Source organism: Emiliania huxleyi, assembly GCF_000372725.1.
Source record: "Emiliania huxleyi CCMP1516 chromosome Unknown EMIHUscaffold_125, whole genome shotgun sequence".
In the NCBI taxonomy this organism is placed as follows: domain Eukaryota; phylum Haptophyta; order Isochrysidales; family Noelaerhabdaceae; genus Emiliania; species Emiliania huxleyi.
In genome coordinates, this window is record NW_005201338.1 from 314,252 (window position 1) to 327,922 (window position 13,671).

General features: G+C 64.3%; 4 protein-coding genes across 4 annotated transcripts; 2 read left to right on the plus strand and 2 right to left on the minus strand.

Annotated features, from left to right (window-relative positions):
* Positions 1 to 4,285: 4,285 nt before the first annotated feature.
* EMIHUDRAFT_225599 (hypothetical protein) lies at positions 4,286 to 4,849 on the plus strand (the record flags this gene model as incomplete). The annotated part of the gene is made up of 1 exon (XM_005789788.1): positions 4,286 to 4,849. One exon carries the CDS (start codon positions 4,286 to 4,288, stop codon positions 4,847 to 4,849), a length of 564 nt encoding a protein of 187 aa, XP_005789845.1.
* Positions 4,850 to 5,136: 287 nt separating this feature from the next.
* EMIHUDRAFT_440394 (hypothetical protein) lies at positions 5,137 to 6,193 on the minus strand. Its single transcript, XM_005789789.1, has one exon. It carries the CDS (start codon positions 6,180 to 6,182, stop codon positions 5,325 to 5,327), a length of 858 nt encoding a protein of 285 aa, XP_005789846.1. The 5' UTR covers positions 6,183 to 6,193; the 3' UTR covers positions 5,137 to 5,324.
* Positions 6,194 to 6,682: 489 nt separating this feature from the next.
* On the plus strand, positions 6,683 to 7,693 carry EMIHUDRAFT_70529 (hypothetical protein; the record flags this gene model as incomplete). Its single annotated transcript, XM_005789790.1, has 1 exon — positions 6,683 to 7,693. A coding segment is annotated over one exon (1,011 nt), but the record flags the coding sequence as incomplete, so codon positions are not given.
* A 1,700-nt stretch (positions 7,694 to 9,393) lies between these two features.
* VPS26 (vacuolar protein sorting protein 26) lies at positions 9,394 to 11,154 on the minus strand. Its single transcript, XM_005789791.1, has 6 exons — positions 10,863 to 11,154; positions 10,688 to 10,752; positions 10,410 to 10,569; positions 10,170 to 10,282; positions 9,890 to 9,970; positions 9,394 to 9,791 (listed from the first exon to the last, which is right to left on the minus strand). The coding sequence occupies exons 1-6, from the start codon at positions 11,148 to 11,150 to the stop codon at positions 9,584 to 9,586; spliced, it is 915 nt and encodes a 304-aa protein (XP_005789848.1). The 5' UTR covers positions 11,151 to 11,154; the 3' UTR covers positions 9,394 to 9,583.
* Positions 11,155 to 13,671: the final 2,517 nt, after the last annotated feature.

The following is a 13,671-nucleotide window of genomic DNA, read 5'->3' on the forward strand; positions in this document are numbered from 1 at the left end:
CACAAGGGCCGCGGCCAAGGATATCCACTTCGACCACCGAAGCCGAGGAGGACACCCACCAAATTGTGAGACATACTGAGAGAGGCTCGTCCCGCCACGCCTCTTGAGTTTGCGCGGCCCAGGCCCGTGCCACGCGCCTCACGCAGCGGACACAGCACGCCGGCCGCCCACGGCGCTACAGCACCTAGGTGTCGCCACGCCACCATAGCACCACTCCTCACGCCGCTCGCTTCGTTCCGCAGACATGTCGTACGCCAAGCTTTCCATCGCCCTTTTGCTGGCATCCGCCGGCACTGTCCAAGCCCACGGCTTCCTCACTTCTCCGAATCGGCGCAACGGCGAGTACGGGGTCACGAACCCCGGCAGAGGTGATTGCGGCAAATCCCTGAGCAACCACATGAACAACAACGGCTGCCAAGGCGGCTCTGCGTTCGTGTGCTTCACGGAGTGTGCGAGTTGGGGGGAGCTCGACAGCGAGGATTGCAAGGAGTGCGTGAGAGAGATCACTGAGGCGACACAGCCAATCAAGCTGGGAATTATGACGGAACCAATCAACCCGCTTCCCCGCGTCGGCGTTTGCGGCGAGGCGTGGCTTAGTGACAAGTTCCAAAACTGGTGGTCCACCAGCGTGAACGAAGACAACGGCGAGCATTGGGAGATTACCAACATGCCCAAGGTCGGTGGTGGAAACATGATCGACTTGAAGATGCAAATCACGGCCTACCACCATGGGTGGTCCGAATTCCGCCTCTGTGAGTCTGATGGAGGGGCGGTGACGCAAGAGTGCTTCAACGAACATGTTCTCGAGATTGACCCCGTCCACGCCACGGAAACCTACGCCGGCAAGATGTCTAAACCCCCAGGGGATGGCGCGCGGCTGCCGACGGACCCGACCGACTACACGGCACTCTCGCCGCACACGCGTTGCGACGGGCCAACACAGGGCAAGAATGGCAATCTGATCTGGACGAAGTACCCGGAGGTGTTGGCCCCGGCGGGTGCTTGCTGCAATGATGGCGGGACCTGCTCGGACCCTGCGAGCAACACTGACCGCTGGGTTCTCCCCGCGATTAACGCCTCCATTCCCGTTGAGGGGCCCGGCACCGTCGTCCATAGCATGAACGGTCCGATTGAGATGAATGGCGTGTACACTGTGCGCCTCAAGATCCCCTCCACCGTGGATTGTGAGACCAAGACGTGCACGGTGCAGTGGCTGTACATGACCGGCAACACCGTCGACGGTTACCCCGAGACCTTCAAGAACTGCGCGGACTTCCGAGTGATCGAGGCAAGCGACACGCCGTCGCCATCACCGTCGCCTTCGCCGCAGCCTTCGCCGTCTGCACCGTCGCCCTCGCCCTCACCAGACGTGTCGCCCTCCCCGTCGCCATCACCGTCGCCTGACGTCTCGCCCTTGCCCTCGCCGCCACCTTCGGCGTCCCCCACGCCACCTCCGCCACGCTCCCCGGGCGGCGGCGGCCAGTCTTGCGGCGAGTGCGATTGCTCGCAGTGCGTGCCGACTCCTGCCTACTCGGCCCCGGAGTGGGGCTACGACATCTTCTGCGCAAATGCCAACTACGAGGCTTGCGCGGCTGGCGGGGCGTACTCTGACCGCTGCACGTGCGCGTCGGTCGACATGTTCCAGAACATGTTCCCAGACGCCTCGAGCCTGGACACCCTCACCAGCACGCCGTCGGCTCTGGTCTCGTGTCCCGAGTGCGTCACCAACGCGCAGGGGTCAAAGTCTTGCGCGCCGTGCTACGTCGCCAAAAAGTGGAAGGAGTTTGCCGGCGGACGCTTCGCGGCCGACTGCGTCAACGCCATGTCCGTCGCCCTTGGTGAGGGCATCATGCCGGCCAGTCCGACCATGTACATCACTGACTTCTGTTGTGGACCCGACGGGATGAACTGCCAGAGCTGCTGGGCAGGGCCCGGGGGCGGGCCGCCGCTCTCGCTCGAGGAGTTCCTCGTGCGCACCGACGTCTTCGACCTTGACCAGTCGCCGTACGACGGGCAGGACACGCTGGGTCCGTGGCAAACGCTGACGGCGGTGGTGAAGGCTGAAGATCTCGACGTCCGCATCTCCGAGGCGGTCGGGTATGTCGAGTCGTGCTGCATGTCGGGTGTCGTCACCGTTCAGCCCCCGCCCAACTCCGAGGCGCGCTGGTGCGGAGTCGCCCCGTACCCCGCGGGCAACTGCCCCAACGAGGAGGGCGGCGTGTGCCCGAGCAACCCCAACCAGCCGCCGGGAGCATTCCCCATCTCGACCATCCAGGTGCGACGCTAGTCCATCCCGCCCGACGCCGCACCCGCATCTCCACAACGATCAAGCGGCCCATCACATCAGCATCACACCCCGTGCCGCGCCCGTGCGTCCACAGGCATCGGCGGTCGACCCCCCCCTCACTTGGTGCGGTTGCGTCACGGCGGGCGGTGCGACCACGGGCTACAGTGGCCGCTGCTCCCAAGGCCGCGACGACTTTTACACCCAGTACGAGGCCCTTGCGACGGCAATCTGCGACGCCGTGGACGCCGAGGCGCCTGCGAAGGCAAAGGTGGCGCGGGGCGCTCTCCTCTTTGGCGCCTGAGGATTAGAGGCAGCGCCTGTCGCACATGTAGCAGCCCTGCTTGTGCTCAGCTGCTCACCACTGTAGATTACCATGTCGAATAGATTACTGTCGAATGACCGCGCGAAGAGAGCTGTTTGTTGTTTAGAAGAAGCGTGTCTTTTTGTTGTTTAGAAGTGTTTGTTGTTAGAAGTGTTTGTTGTTTAGAAGTGTGCCGCGGGTTTTTGGGGAGTGGGTCTGGTGGGGGCTGGGGGTCAGAGCTCAGACTCGCACTCGGTGTAGCTTTTTTTTTGAAATTTGGGCATGTAAGGATCAAGCCTCACAGTTTGCTTTGCGCATTAGGCATTGCGGGCCCGGGGACACCCGCCGGACTGGGGTCTTTCCCCTAAGCTATAGTCTCCCCTCTCGCAACACCACTTGGTGGATCTCTCTAGCGTTTTGGCTCACCTTTGATCCCGCCCCGGACCTGTTCGGCCCACTCCCTCCACGAACGGCTGGCGTGTACATCTTGAAACCACCTCGGGGCCCCGCCCCGCCGGCCAGCGGGCGAGACGCGTCTGCATCCTCTGGCACCGGAGAGACCGATCGAGAGCGGCCTCCCACTAGATGTTCCGACTCGCTCTCCTCCACCTCGCTCGCGCTCAGCTTGGGGAGGCCGGCGCGCCTAATGGGGTGGGGGGGTGGGGGGGTGGGTGGGGGTGGGGGGGGTGTCCTTCGCAGGAAGTGCCGCGGCGCCTCGCTCCATCGCATGGATGCCATGCATGCACCTCGGCTGTTCTCGGCTGCTCTGTCTAGAGTAGCCTCTGCTGTCTCTGCTCTCCTCTCGGCTAGTCTCGACGCCTCGCGGCGGTCCACTGGCTGTGCTTTGGGATTGCCCGCCCGCCCACGAACGGCCTCCGGGATTCAAACAAAAAATAGCCAAGGCCCTCTCGCAACCCCTCCGACCCCCTGGGACCCGTGGGCGTCGAAGAGGCGCTCTCGGGGGGCCGTTCTGAGTTCATACTACCTCGAAGTACAATATACTGCGTCAAAGCACCGGCCCTGAGTCCGCGCTTGCTTGTTGAGCACTTGAGCACTGGATAGGGTCGACTCCGCATGGTACGGGACCCCTCGATCGTCTCGCCCTCCCTCACTGGTGTGTTCATTGGGGGGGGTCATACTTGCTTGTTCTTTTGCTTGTTGATCCAGTCGGTACGCTCCTTGCGCGCCTGCTTGTTGATGTTGTCGGCGTCGCCCGCCACCGCCGCCTTGGAGATCTGCTGCGTGTGGTGGACGACGAGGAGGAGGCGCTCGCCGACGCCGCCCCGTACACCGTCCGGTCCGTGTTGGTGCCCGCCGCCTCCTTGGCGAACACGTGGAGGAACTGCTTGGTGGGCGGCGCAATGCCTCCCAAAGTTTCCACTAGCACCAGCCGCGTTATGGCTTTCTTGACCCAATTTGGTATCGTAGTAATTCGTCACGAGCCCGTATCCGTCTTGACCAACCCCTTTCCCTACGCGTGCGAAAGAAATAGCTGCGAACCCGTCCGGCACGAAAATCTTCTTTTTCGCACGACACCGGGGTGTCGCTGGTAAAATTCTTTTTCGGTCCTGCTCGACCGCGGCTCGGCGGTTCGGATGCGCGCTCGCACTCGGCAATCCTGGAGACGGCGCTCGTCGCAGCGCCGCTGCAGCGCCGCGCCCGCTGCCGCCGTCCAACTCGAGCCTCGCCGCCGCTGGATGGTCGTCCGCGACTTCATCTCCGAGGCGGAGCGGCTTGCGCTCCTCAAGAAGGCCAACACGCACCTGCAGCGAGGCGAGCTGCATCCAAACGCGTGCGGTCCCTGCCGCTACTACGCCAAGGCCGACGACGCGCCCGCACTCTACGTCGACGCGCTCCTCAAGGCGCTCACGCGCCGGGCTGAGCGTTGCCTCTGGCTTGAAGGCGTGCCTCCCGACCAGATCCTTGGCCGCGTCATCTCTCTCATCCAGCCGGGAGGCTTCATCCACCGGCACACCGACGCGTACGACCATGGCGTGCCGGGCAGCCGGCCGGAGCGACACCACCTCCGCTGCAATATTGTCGTGTCGCTGCAGCACCCCTCCGGCCGGCCCGTCATTGAGGGGGAGGCGCTCGAGGTGGGCGAGCGCGACATGTGGGTCTTCACCGCGTCGAGGCACATGCACCAAACGGCGCCGCTGCAGGGCGGAGACGCGCGCGTGGTCTACGGCTTCGGCTGGAGCGTGCCGAGCGACCACGCGCTGCGGCAGCCGCCCGAGCGCGCCGTGTGGGCCGAAGACTAGCACTACGAGGTGAGCAGGACCTCGACAGTTATAAGGTAAGGTAAGGTAAGGTAAACTTCTCCACACACACGAGGTGGTGGGGCAAGGGGGGGCAACCCTCGCATCTCCACGTATGACGACAGGAGCCCCACGGCATTCAAATAAGTGCAAGGGGCGCCCACAGTGCGCGTGGGTGAGCGGTGTGTGTGTGTGTGTGTGTGTGTGTGTGTGTGTGTGTGTGTGTGTGTGTGTGTGTGTGTGTGTGTGTGTGTGTGTGTGTGTGTGTGTGTGTGTGTGTGTGTGTGTGTGGACAGTTATCAGTTTTCAGTAGTGGGACAAAAACATACACGCACATGACGAAACGGCATCGATCACCTTGGTCCTTGACCGTTCACACCTCAAACAGGAAGCCGACCGGCGCACGCGGAGCTACGTAGCGACCCACCGCGAGACTTCTTGGTGCGCGAAACACTGGCGACGAACGCCTCCTCGCTCTCTAGCCACCGCCACCGCCATCGCCGCCGCCGCCGCCACCGCCACCGCCGCCGCCGCCGCCGCCCGGCATGGCGACCGCGGCCTTCAGCTTCTTGAGCGGCATCGGCTGGATCCACAGCCGTCCCGGGCCCGTCATCTCATTCAGGAAGAGGCCCTCGCCGCCGCAGCAGCACATGAGCAGGCCACCCGCGCGGCGGACTGACAGGTTGACCGAGGGCTCCCAGGCTAGGAGCGAGGAGGTGTCGATCACGTAGACCTCTCCTGGCGCGAGGCTCTTCTCAACGATCGCGCCGCCGCCGCAGAGGAAGGCCACGCCGTCGCCCGTCATGACATTGTAGAAAAGACCCTGCCCGCCGCAGCAAGCGGCGCCGACGGTGTCCGCGCGCTTGATGGAGAACTCGGTGGTGGTCGCGACAGAGGCGAACCACGCGCTCGCACTGAGGTGCAGCCCGTTGTAGTTGGACATGTCAAACGGGACAACCTTGGCTGGCCACGAGGGCGACGCTGCCATCGGGACGTCCTGGAACGTCTTGTTCTCAAACATCAGGCGAAACAACGAGCCGCCCGCGCAGCAGGCCCGCATGCACGCCTGGCCAAAGCCGCCGTCCGTGCCAATCTCGGGCATCAGTGACGCGTGCATGTGCACCATCTTGCCAGGTTCCATGCGCATCACCTGCCCCGGCCGCAGCATCACCTCCACCGACTGCGCCTCGTCGCCGAGGATCTGGTAGGTGACTCCGTTCTCGCTCACGGCAGTCTTTGGCTTGGTCGTGTAGACTAGACCCGAGAGGAGCGGGGTCCCGACCACGGGCTCGGCCGCATCGTCGGAGGGCAAGAGGGGCATCGCGGACAGGGCCATGTCGCCGAGGAACTGTGAGGCGGGGTGTCTTTTCTGGCCGCGTCAGAAAACCGCGCGGATTTCTCTCTATTTCTTTCTACTTTCTAAGCGACCAGCGTAACGGGAGCCGCCAGCGACCAGCACAAAGAAACGATATTAGCGGCGCCGCGGCTGCTCACTCTGTTTGTCCCTGGGGGGGTCGACGAGCCCCCCCCCCGGGGGGATCAGAAGTGATAAATTGATGCACTTGATGCAAGCAAGGAAGGAGCAAGGGTGCCATTGTGCGCTACTACCTACAAAAAAAGTTGTTTGTGTGTCTAAGTTGCCCAACAGCCCAAGTCAGACACTGAAGCCTCTGTTAGCGGAGCTAGATCTGACGGTGGTCGGTGGTGAACACGGCTCTCATTCGCTCCTCCGCGCCCGTCACCGCTCACGTAGCGCTCCACGTGCCGTCCCGGCCGCCCGCGCTTACTCGTAAAGAGACATCGTTTCATCCGACGTTTCGGGCACCACGCGGCTGCATGCAGGCGGTCCGTGAGCGCTTGACGGTGGCGGTCCGCGCCCGTTCGGTGAGCAACCCGGACCACATTCAGATCCGCCCCGCGAGCAGCACCGTCCGGGTGGTGCTGCCGCCAGAGCTCGCGAGCGCAAGGTCCGACAACCAGAGGTCGTCGTGGGAGTGGACATACGATCACGTCTTTGGTGGCGAGTCGAGCCAGGAGAAGATCTTTGACGAGACCGTCGCACCGGTGGTGGACGCCGTGCTCCGCGGCTACAATGGCACGGTGCTCTGCTTTGGACAGACGGGAAGCGGCAAGACGTACACGCACACTGGCTCAATGAGTCAGTTTGCACAGCGCGGCGTCGCGCCTCGCGCCATCGCCCGCGTGTTCAGCCACGCAGCTAGCCAGCCCCAGTACGAAACCTTGGTGACCGCCTCGTACCTTGAGATCTACAACGACACCCTCGTCGACTTGCTGACGGAGCTTCCGGGGCCGGGGCCCGAATCGCTCTCGCTGGTCGATTGCGAGTCCAGCACAACTGTGCGCGGCCTCCGCGCCGTGGCGGTCGCGGACGAGGCGGCGGCGCTCGAAGTGCTCTTTACCGGTGAAAGACGGCGCTCTGTCTCCTGCCACCAGCTCAACGACCGCTCCTCGAGAGGGCACGCAGTCTTCACGTTGTCGATGGAGTTCCGCTCGCGCGTCGAGTCGAGCGGGCGCGTCACGCGCGCAAAGTTGGTCTTCGTCGACCTGGCCGGCTCCGAACGGCTGAAGAAGACACAGACGTCCGGCTGCCTGCGCGGGGAGTCGGTCTACATCAACCAGTCCCTCACCCACCTCGACCAAGTGGTCGTGGCGGCGGCCGTCTCGCGGGGCCACGTGCCTTACCGGAGGTCAAAGCTCACCCACCTTCTCAGGGACGCCATCGGCGGCAACTCAAAGACGCTGCTGATTGCAAACATGAGCGGCCAGGCGGCGCATCTCGAGGAGACCATCGCGACGCTCGAATTCGCCGCCCGCGCGCGCGCAGTCGTCAACAGCGCCTCGGTCGTGGAGGAGCTCGGGCCGGCGGCGCTGTTGCAAAAGTACCAGCGGGAGGTGTCGGACCTCAAGCGGGAGCTCGCGATGCGCGACTCCCTCGCGGACCGGCCCCGCGCATCGCACACGCCGCTGACCGCCACGCAGCGCACCGAGATGGAAGAGCGCGTCCGCGCCTACCTGGAGGGCCGCGGAGAGCTGCAAGCAAAGTCCATCCGCGACTTTGACGAGATGCTCCTCGCCGCACGCTCGCTCTACGGCGCGAGCTCGAGCCGGCTGGAGGAGTTGCAGCAGAAGCTGGCCGCCGACGGGTCGGCAGACCACGCGCCAGCCTCGGCCGAGCCGCAGGTCGAAGATCGCGCGGGGGTCGGCACGGACGACGGCAAGTTGGAGGCAGGAGGCGGCATCTCGGTCGGGCTCGCCCAGGACGACGCTGTGCCAGCCGGCGGCATCGTCGGCGTCCCACGGGAAGCCTTTGTGGCCGCCGGGGAGGCGCGAGCGTCGCTAGCGACGGACTCGCGCGAGCTGCAGGCTGGGTGGCAAGAGGAGCCGCCCGCCTTTGATTCTTACAAGGAGGGGCCGGGCCTGCTGATCCAAGAGGCGCTTAGCGCGGCGAGGGAGGAGGTGCGCATCTTGAAGCGGCAGCACAGGTCCCTGGCGGCCGCAGTGAATGAGGCCAAGGCAGAGATCGATCGGTGCCGCGAGGGCAGCAAGGCGAAGGCGGAGGCGCGGACACGAGCAGGCGCGGCCTCGATCAGTGCAGATGGCACGCTCATAATCGACGAGGAGGAGTACGCCCTCCTCCAGCGCCTGCGCGAGGCGAAGGCGCGATACCGCGAACAGTACGAGAGGCTCACGGCGATGGCCACCCGCCTAAAGGCAAAGGCTGACGAGGAGACGGCTCTACGGCAGGAAGCGCTGGCGCGGTACGAGGGCTGGCGGGGCACGAGCTTGACCCAACCTCCAGAGACGGCGCCGGTGCCGGTCTCGAACGGTCTTGCAGCGGGCGACGAGGAGGCACTGTTCGAAAAACTGCAGCTGGAGCGGATCCTGGCGGAGGCTCCAGATTCGCTCGCTTTTGTGAGGGCGTCCAGAGCGGCGTCGTTGTCGCGGCCGGCGACGCGTGGCGGGGCCAGGCGATAGGGGGGTTGGATTAGCGTGGGGACCTGCGCGTCTGAGGTGTAAACACACTGTGCACATGACGACGCGGCTGCTTTTTTTCTTCTCGGCGGATTTACTCCGGTGCGCGCTCCGCGCGGTGGCCGGGGGGGGCGCGGGACCGCCAAGTTCGCGCCCGTGTTCCCATGTCGCATAAATATATGTGAGCCCGGCATGGGGGGAACATCTCCCACTACCCACTTTTCCTACTTTCTACGCTACTACAAGTATTAAAATGTGCATGACTTTTAACATCTGCGGGTGAGGGCGCCCGAGCCCCGCTGCTATTCACTCAGCACATGTGCTTGACCGCTGCGGCGGCCCGGCGGTGCCGGTTCGCGGCGCGCAGGCGGCGGCGCGGCGGCCATGCCGGCCCGCGCCGCCCTCGCGGGCACGGGGGCGCGCTCCGCACGCTGCCCGAAGGCCCCGATACCCTTAAGCCCAGTGTCACTGTGATGTGTGTGCAGTAGTGTGGGCGGGGTGCGTGTGTGTGTGAGTGTGTGTGAAGATGTGAAGTGACAAGAGTGTATCGTGTTATGTCACCTTTTACCTTTTTTCCACTATAGAGGGTAGAGCAGCCCAGGCGGGCCAGACGACAGAGAGGCGGCGCCGCTCGGAGCTAAGCAGACCGGTGTACATGGACGCGGCGGTGGCTCAATCGCTCTGAGCGCACACAGCGGCGCCAGTGCCGCGCCCCCGTGAACTGCACGGTGCGCAGCCGCGGAGCTACGGCCCCTTGCGGTAGAAGAAGACCTCCTGCTGCTTAAAGTACCTGCGGTCCTCCTCGTCCACCAGAACCAGATTGAGGAAGTAGCGCACCGAGAATTTGTTGTTGACGTTGCGGAACGTGGGCGTCAGCTGGTCGAAGCCGGAAAGAAAGAGGCGGATCGGGATCGCCTCGCCGCGCACAGGTGCGCCGTCCATGATCTCATACCTGCAACGGGGCGCCAGACGCCAGTTGGGCACCAGAGGACGGAGGACCGAGGACGGAGGAGGAGGAGCGAGGCGCGAGGCGCGAGGCGGGCGCGGCACTTTGCGACGGTGTCCGACTCGGTGTAGGCGTTCGCGCCGACGCCCGACGACTCGCGCTTGATGATGGCGAGCTCCATGTGCCTGCAGCATCAAGGCATCCGTCAGCATGAAGGCGTCCGTCCGCCCCCTGGCGACTTTGGGCGCTGCGGCGGCGGCGGCGGCGGCGGCGGCGGCGACGGCGACGGCACGCGCGCGCGCGTGGCTGCCAGGCCAATCCGTGCGAGAGGAAGTGCGTCGGAAGTGTCTCGGAGGTGTCCGTCGGGAGGGTGCGTGGCAGCACTTGATCCGTATCCGCACGAGGAGGAAGAAGATTTTGCCGAGGACGACCTCGCGCAAGTGGTAGCGGGACTTGTTGTACTCAAACTCAATGTGCAGGCAGTCCTCAATCCCAACCTGCTCCAGGTCCAATTGTAACTGAGGAGAGATGAAAGCCCGCGCCCGGCCCGCGAGCCACGGGGATCGGCGGCGGCACGTGCTGCCGAGGCTGGGTGCGAGGCGCGCGAGCGACTCGCGGGCGCGCCTCCATCTTGATGGCGTTGTTGCTCTCCGACTCGTCCACGGGCGTGGTCGTGTACACGCGGAACGTCTCCTCGTGCACCGCCTTTGCGCCATACGCCTTAGCGACGGTCAGCCGCAAAAAGTAGCGCAGCCGCATGTGGATGCCGTCGTACGACTCGTACCTGCGCGGCGGGTGGTGGTGCGGAGCGGGTGGAGTGGGTGCGGCAGCCTCCGGGGCGGCGGGGCACGGGGCGGGAGAGGGTTTGCGGGCGACGCGTCGCGGCGGCGGCGGATCCTCACGGCTTCTCGACGTCGGCAAACTCAAACGGGAACTCGGCCCGCCCCAGTAACTCGCCCGGCTCCGCCTGTGGACCCGGCGGAGTACGCGCCCATCGGCGCACGGACGCGGCGCGGGGCGGCGACTGGGCGGCGGTGGCAGCAGCAGCACGGGCAGAGGCACACGCGAGGCGCGCACCAGCTCCCTCACGAGCGAGGTGAACTCGGTGACCGTGCGGTCGAGCACCGACTCGATCTGGCCGATGAGCTCGAGGCGGATGCCCTGGTGCTCGATGCGCCGACCGCTCGGCGAGTCGACGTGCACGGTGCCGGAGATGGTGTCCTCCGGTCCAAACAGCAGCTGCTCTGCGTCGCGCTCGCCCACCCGCACCGTGACGGAGCGGCGAGAGTCGGCGTCGCCAAACCGCACCCCCATCTTGATACTCTCGCCGAAAAGCTCGGCAGCGCCCTTTCTGAGCGCCTTCATGCTGCACAGTGCCACCGACGCCGAGTCGGGCAAGCAAAGGAGAAACGTGTCGGGCCCTGAGTGACGATGTCGTGAGAGTGTACGTCGTGCTTGTGTCTGGTGTTTACTAGCTCCGAGTAGAGGGGGCGTTCCGCCGCTAGGGGACACCCAAAGCGCAGAACTAACCCTCGGAGACCCGTGTTGACTTTACGGCCCTCTCCCTGCGAACGCGCACCCCCCTTAGCTAGGGGTCAGGGCTCTCTAGCCCGTAGCCCGATACCGATCATCCGGCTCGCTGGGTGCGCTTCTCAGCTCCCCGGCCCTGGATGTGAGGTTAATGACTGCACTCCAAGTGCTCCAAGTGCCTCGCGGCGCTCTAGCCCGCTCCCCGCCGGCAGCGCGAGCTGCCGGCCACATTGAGCGGTTCGTCCGCGTCGCGCACTCGTCCCAACCGGGGGCCGCTGACTCGTTCTGCGCGCCAACGGCTGGTGACGCTGTGTTGCCCTTGAGCTAGTCCTTCCCCGGTCGCCTAGCCTCTGCGCTGTCTGGCGGACGCCTGTATGCCATGCGCGCGGACCACGCTTGCGTGGATTTGTGGCTGGCAGGCTGACCCGTGTGCGGGGTAACCCGCGCGCGGGGAAGCTTCACGGGTTCGAGTCGTCAAACATTGAGCAGCGGAGGTGTGCCGAGGGGGACCGGGAGGCGGTAAGTCGTCGTCGCCCGGCGCTGCTTGCAGCACCATGACGAGGGCGCTAAGAGGTTCCTCTTTTCCGCGCCCCCCCCGCAAGGCGCGCGATACACCCGTCCCCGACCATCCCGCCCGCCCGATGCTGCTTCTTAGCTCCCTGGCCCTGGGTGTGAGGCCACGAGTAATGACTGCACTCCAAGTGCTCCAAGATCATGGGGATGTGTGTCCTGTGTGCTTAGGGGACCCCTAGGGTTCTGAGGGCCGGATTTTTTTAAGACCTTTTAAGAAACGAGGAGGTTTGGGGGCTTAACTTGCCATTTAAGAGATTGCAGGCACGGGGGGTCCCTCTTTTAAGACCGTTTAAGAAAATCGGCCTCGCCGGCATGCGTCGCTGGGTTCCGCGCCGTTTTCTCCAATACTGCCGTTATTAGGCACAAACCCGCCTCTGAAGACACATCTGTAAGTCTGGTGCACTGGCAGGAGCCATACTCGCATAGGGGACGCGTGCTAGCTGACTGTAGCCAGCTCCCTGGCCTCCGGCGTCTACCGGGAGCCTCCCGGACCATCGACCTCGGGAGCTCTCCCGCACCGTTTAAGCGTTTAAGACCGTTTAAGGAATTGGCGGCCCAGCAGCTCTTAAAACTTGCCATGGCAAGTTTTAAGCCGTTTAAGCCGCAGGCGCTCCAGGGCCCACCCTTTTAAGCCTTGGGGTCCCCTAAGCCTGTGTGTGCTATGCTGCGTGCTTGCTGGCTAGCTGGGTGTGTGTGTGTGTGTGTGTGTGTCGCTCCATCCAGCGAGCGAGCGAGCGTGCCGTCATCTCCTCTGTCCCGCGTCCTCACCCATACCGCGCTGGTGTCCAGTCCGAGCCCGGTTCTTGAGCACTTGAGCACTGGATAGGGTCGATTCCTGAGCCCTGGCTGTTAGGCTGTCAGGTGCTGTCAGGTGATCTGTCGGGCTGTCGGGCACTGTCAGGCACTGTCAGGTGCCTCTGTCAGACCAGCTGTCAGGTACTGTCAGTGCTGTCGGGTGCTGTCGGGTGCGTGTCTGACATCAGAGGTGCTCTGTAGCTGTCGGGTGCTGTCGGAGCTGTCGGGTGTTGCTGTCAGACGCTGTCGGAGCTGTCAGTTCCCGCTGGGCGGCCGGACAAAGATGGTGTGCGCCGAGGAGGCGGTCTTCTCCGGCAACGCCAAGGTGTGAAACGACCAGGCCGGGACGGTTCTTGATGACGAGCTGCATGTGCTCCATCTGCAGCGACAGCCGGCAGAGCGACCGTTCGAGGCGCTCGAGGTCGGCGACGAGGCCGGCGTCGCGGAGATCGCGAATGTGCATGTCGCGCTTTTCCCTGTGCTGGAAGTCGATCTTTTGCTCCAGGTTCCGAATCTGAAGCTGCAAAGCCTGCAGGTCGGCGGAGGCTGCGCCATGCTGGACCAACTGCCGGAGTTGGACGCAAGAAGAAAACGCGGCACTTCCTCCCTTGGCGCTTGGGTTATCGGCTCCTACAATGGGGCCTTTTCATCGCAGCGCAAATCGATCGCAGCGAACTCGCCGTCTGAGCCTAGCGCAGCGCGAACTCGCTCTGAGCCTAGCGCAGCGCCTCGGAAAACACCATTTCCGCCAACAAGCCATCCGCGCCCCCACCTGAGGGAGGGTGTAGAGGATGTAGAGTGTAGAGCGCTGTAGAGCTGTAGAGATGTAGAGCGCTCTGGAGCGCTGTAGAGCTGTAGATCTCTACATCCGGCGCGGGACGGACTGCCTGCGTTGTTGAGCGCATGTAGAGCGCATGTAGAGCGCGATTTACTTAGTGATTTCACTGTCAGAGGCTTTGCGTCACAAGAGTGCACACGAACTTGTCGA

Bases quoted from the DNA above. Each gene is read 5' to 3' on its own strand.
- EMIHUDRAFT_440394 (XM_005789789.1), bottom strand. From the start codon at position 6,182: ATGGCCCTGTCCGCGATGCCCCTCTTGCCCTCCGACGATGCGGCCGAG.
- VPS26 (XM_005789791.1), bottom strand. From the start codon at position 11,150: ATGAAGGCGCTCAGAAAGGGCGCTGCCGAGCTTTTCGGCGAGAGTATC. The intron at 10,283-10,409 runs GCGCGCCCGCGA...GACCTGGAGCAG, and splicing joins ACAACGCCATCAAGATGGAG to GTTGGGATTGAGGACTGCCT. The intron at 9,971-10,169 runs GTGCTGCCACGC...TTGATGCTGCAG, and splicing joins CTCGTGCGGATACGGATCAA to GCACATGGAGCTCGCCATCA.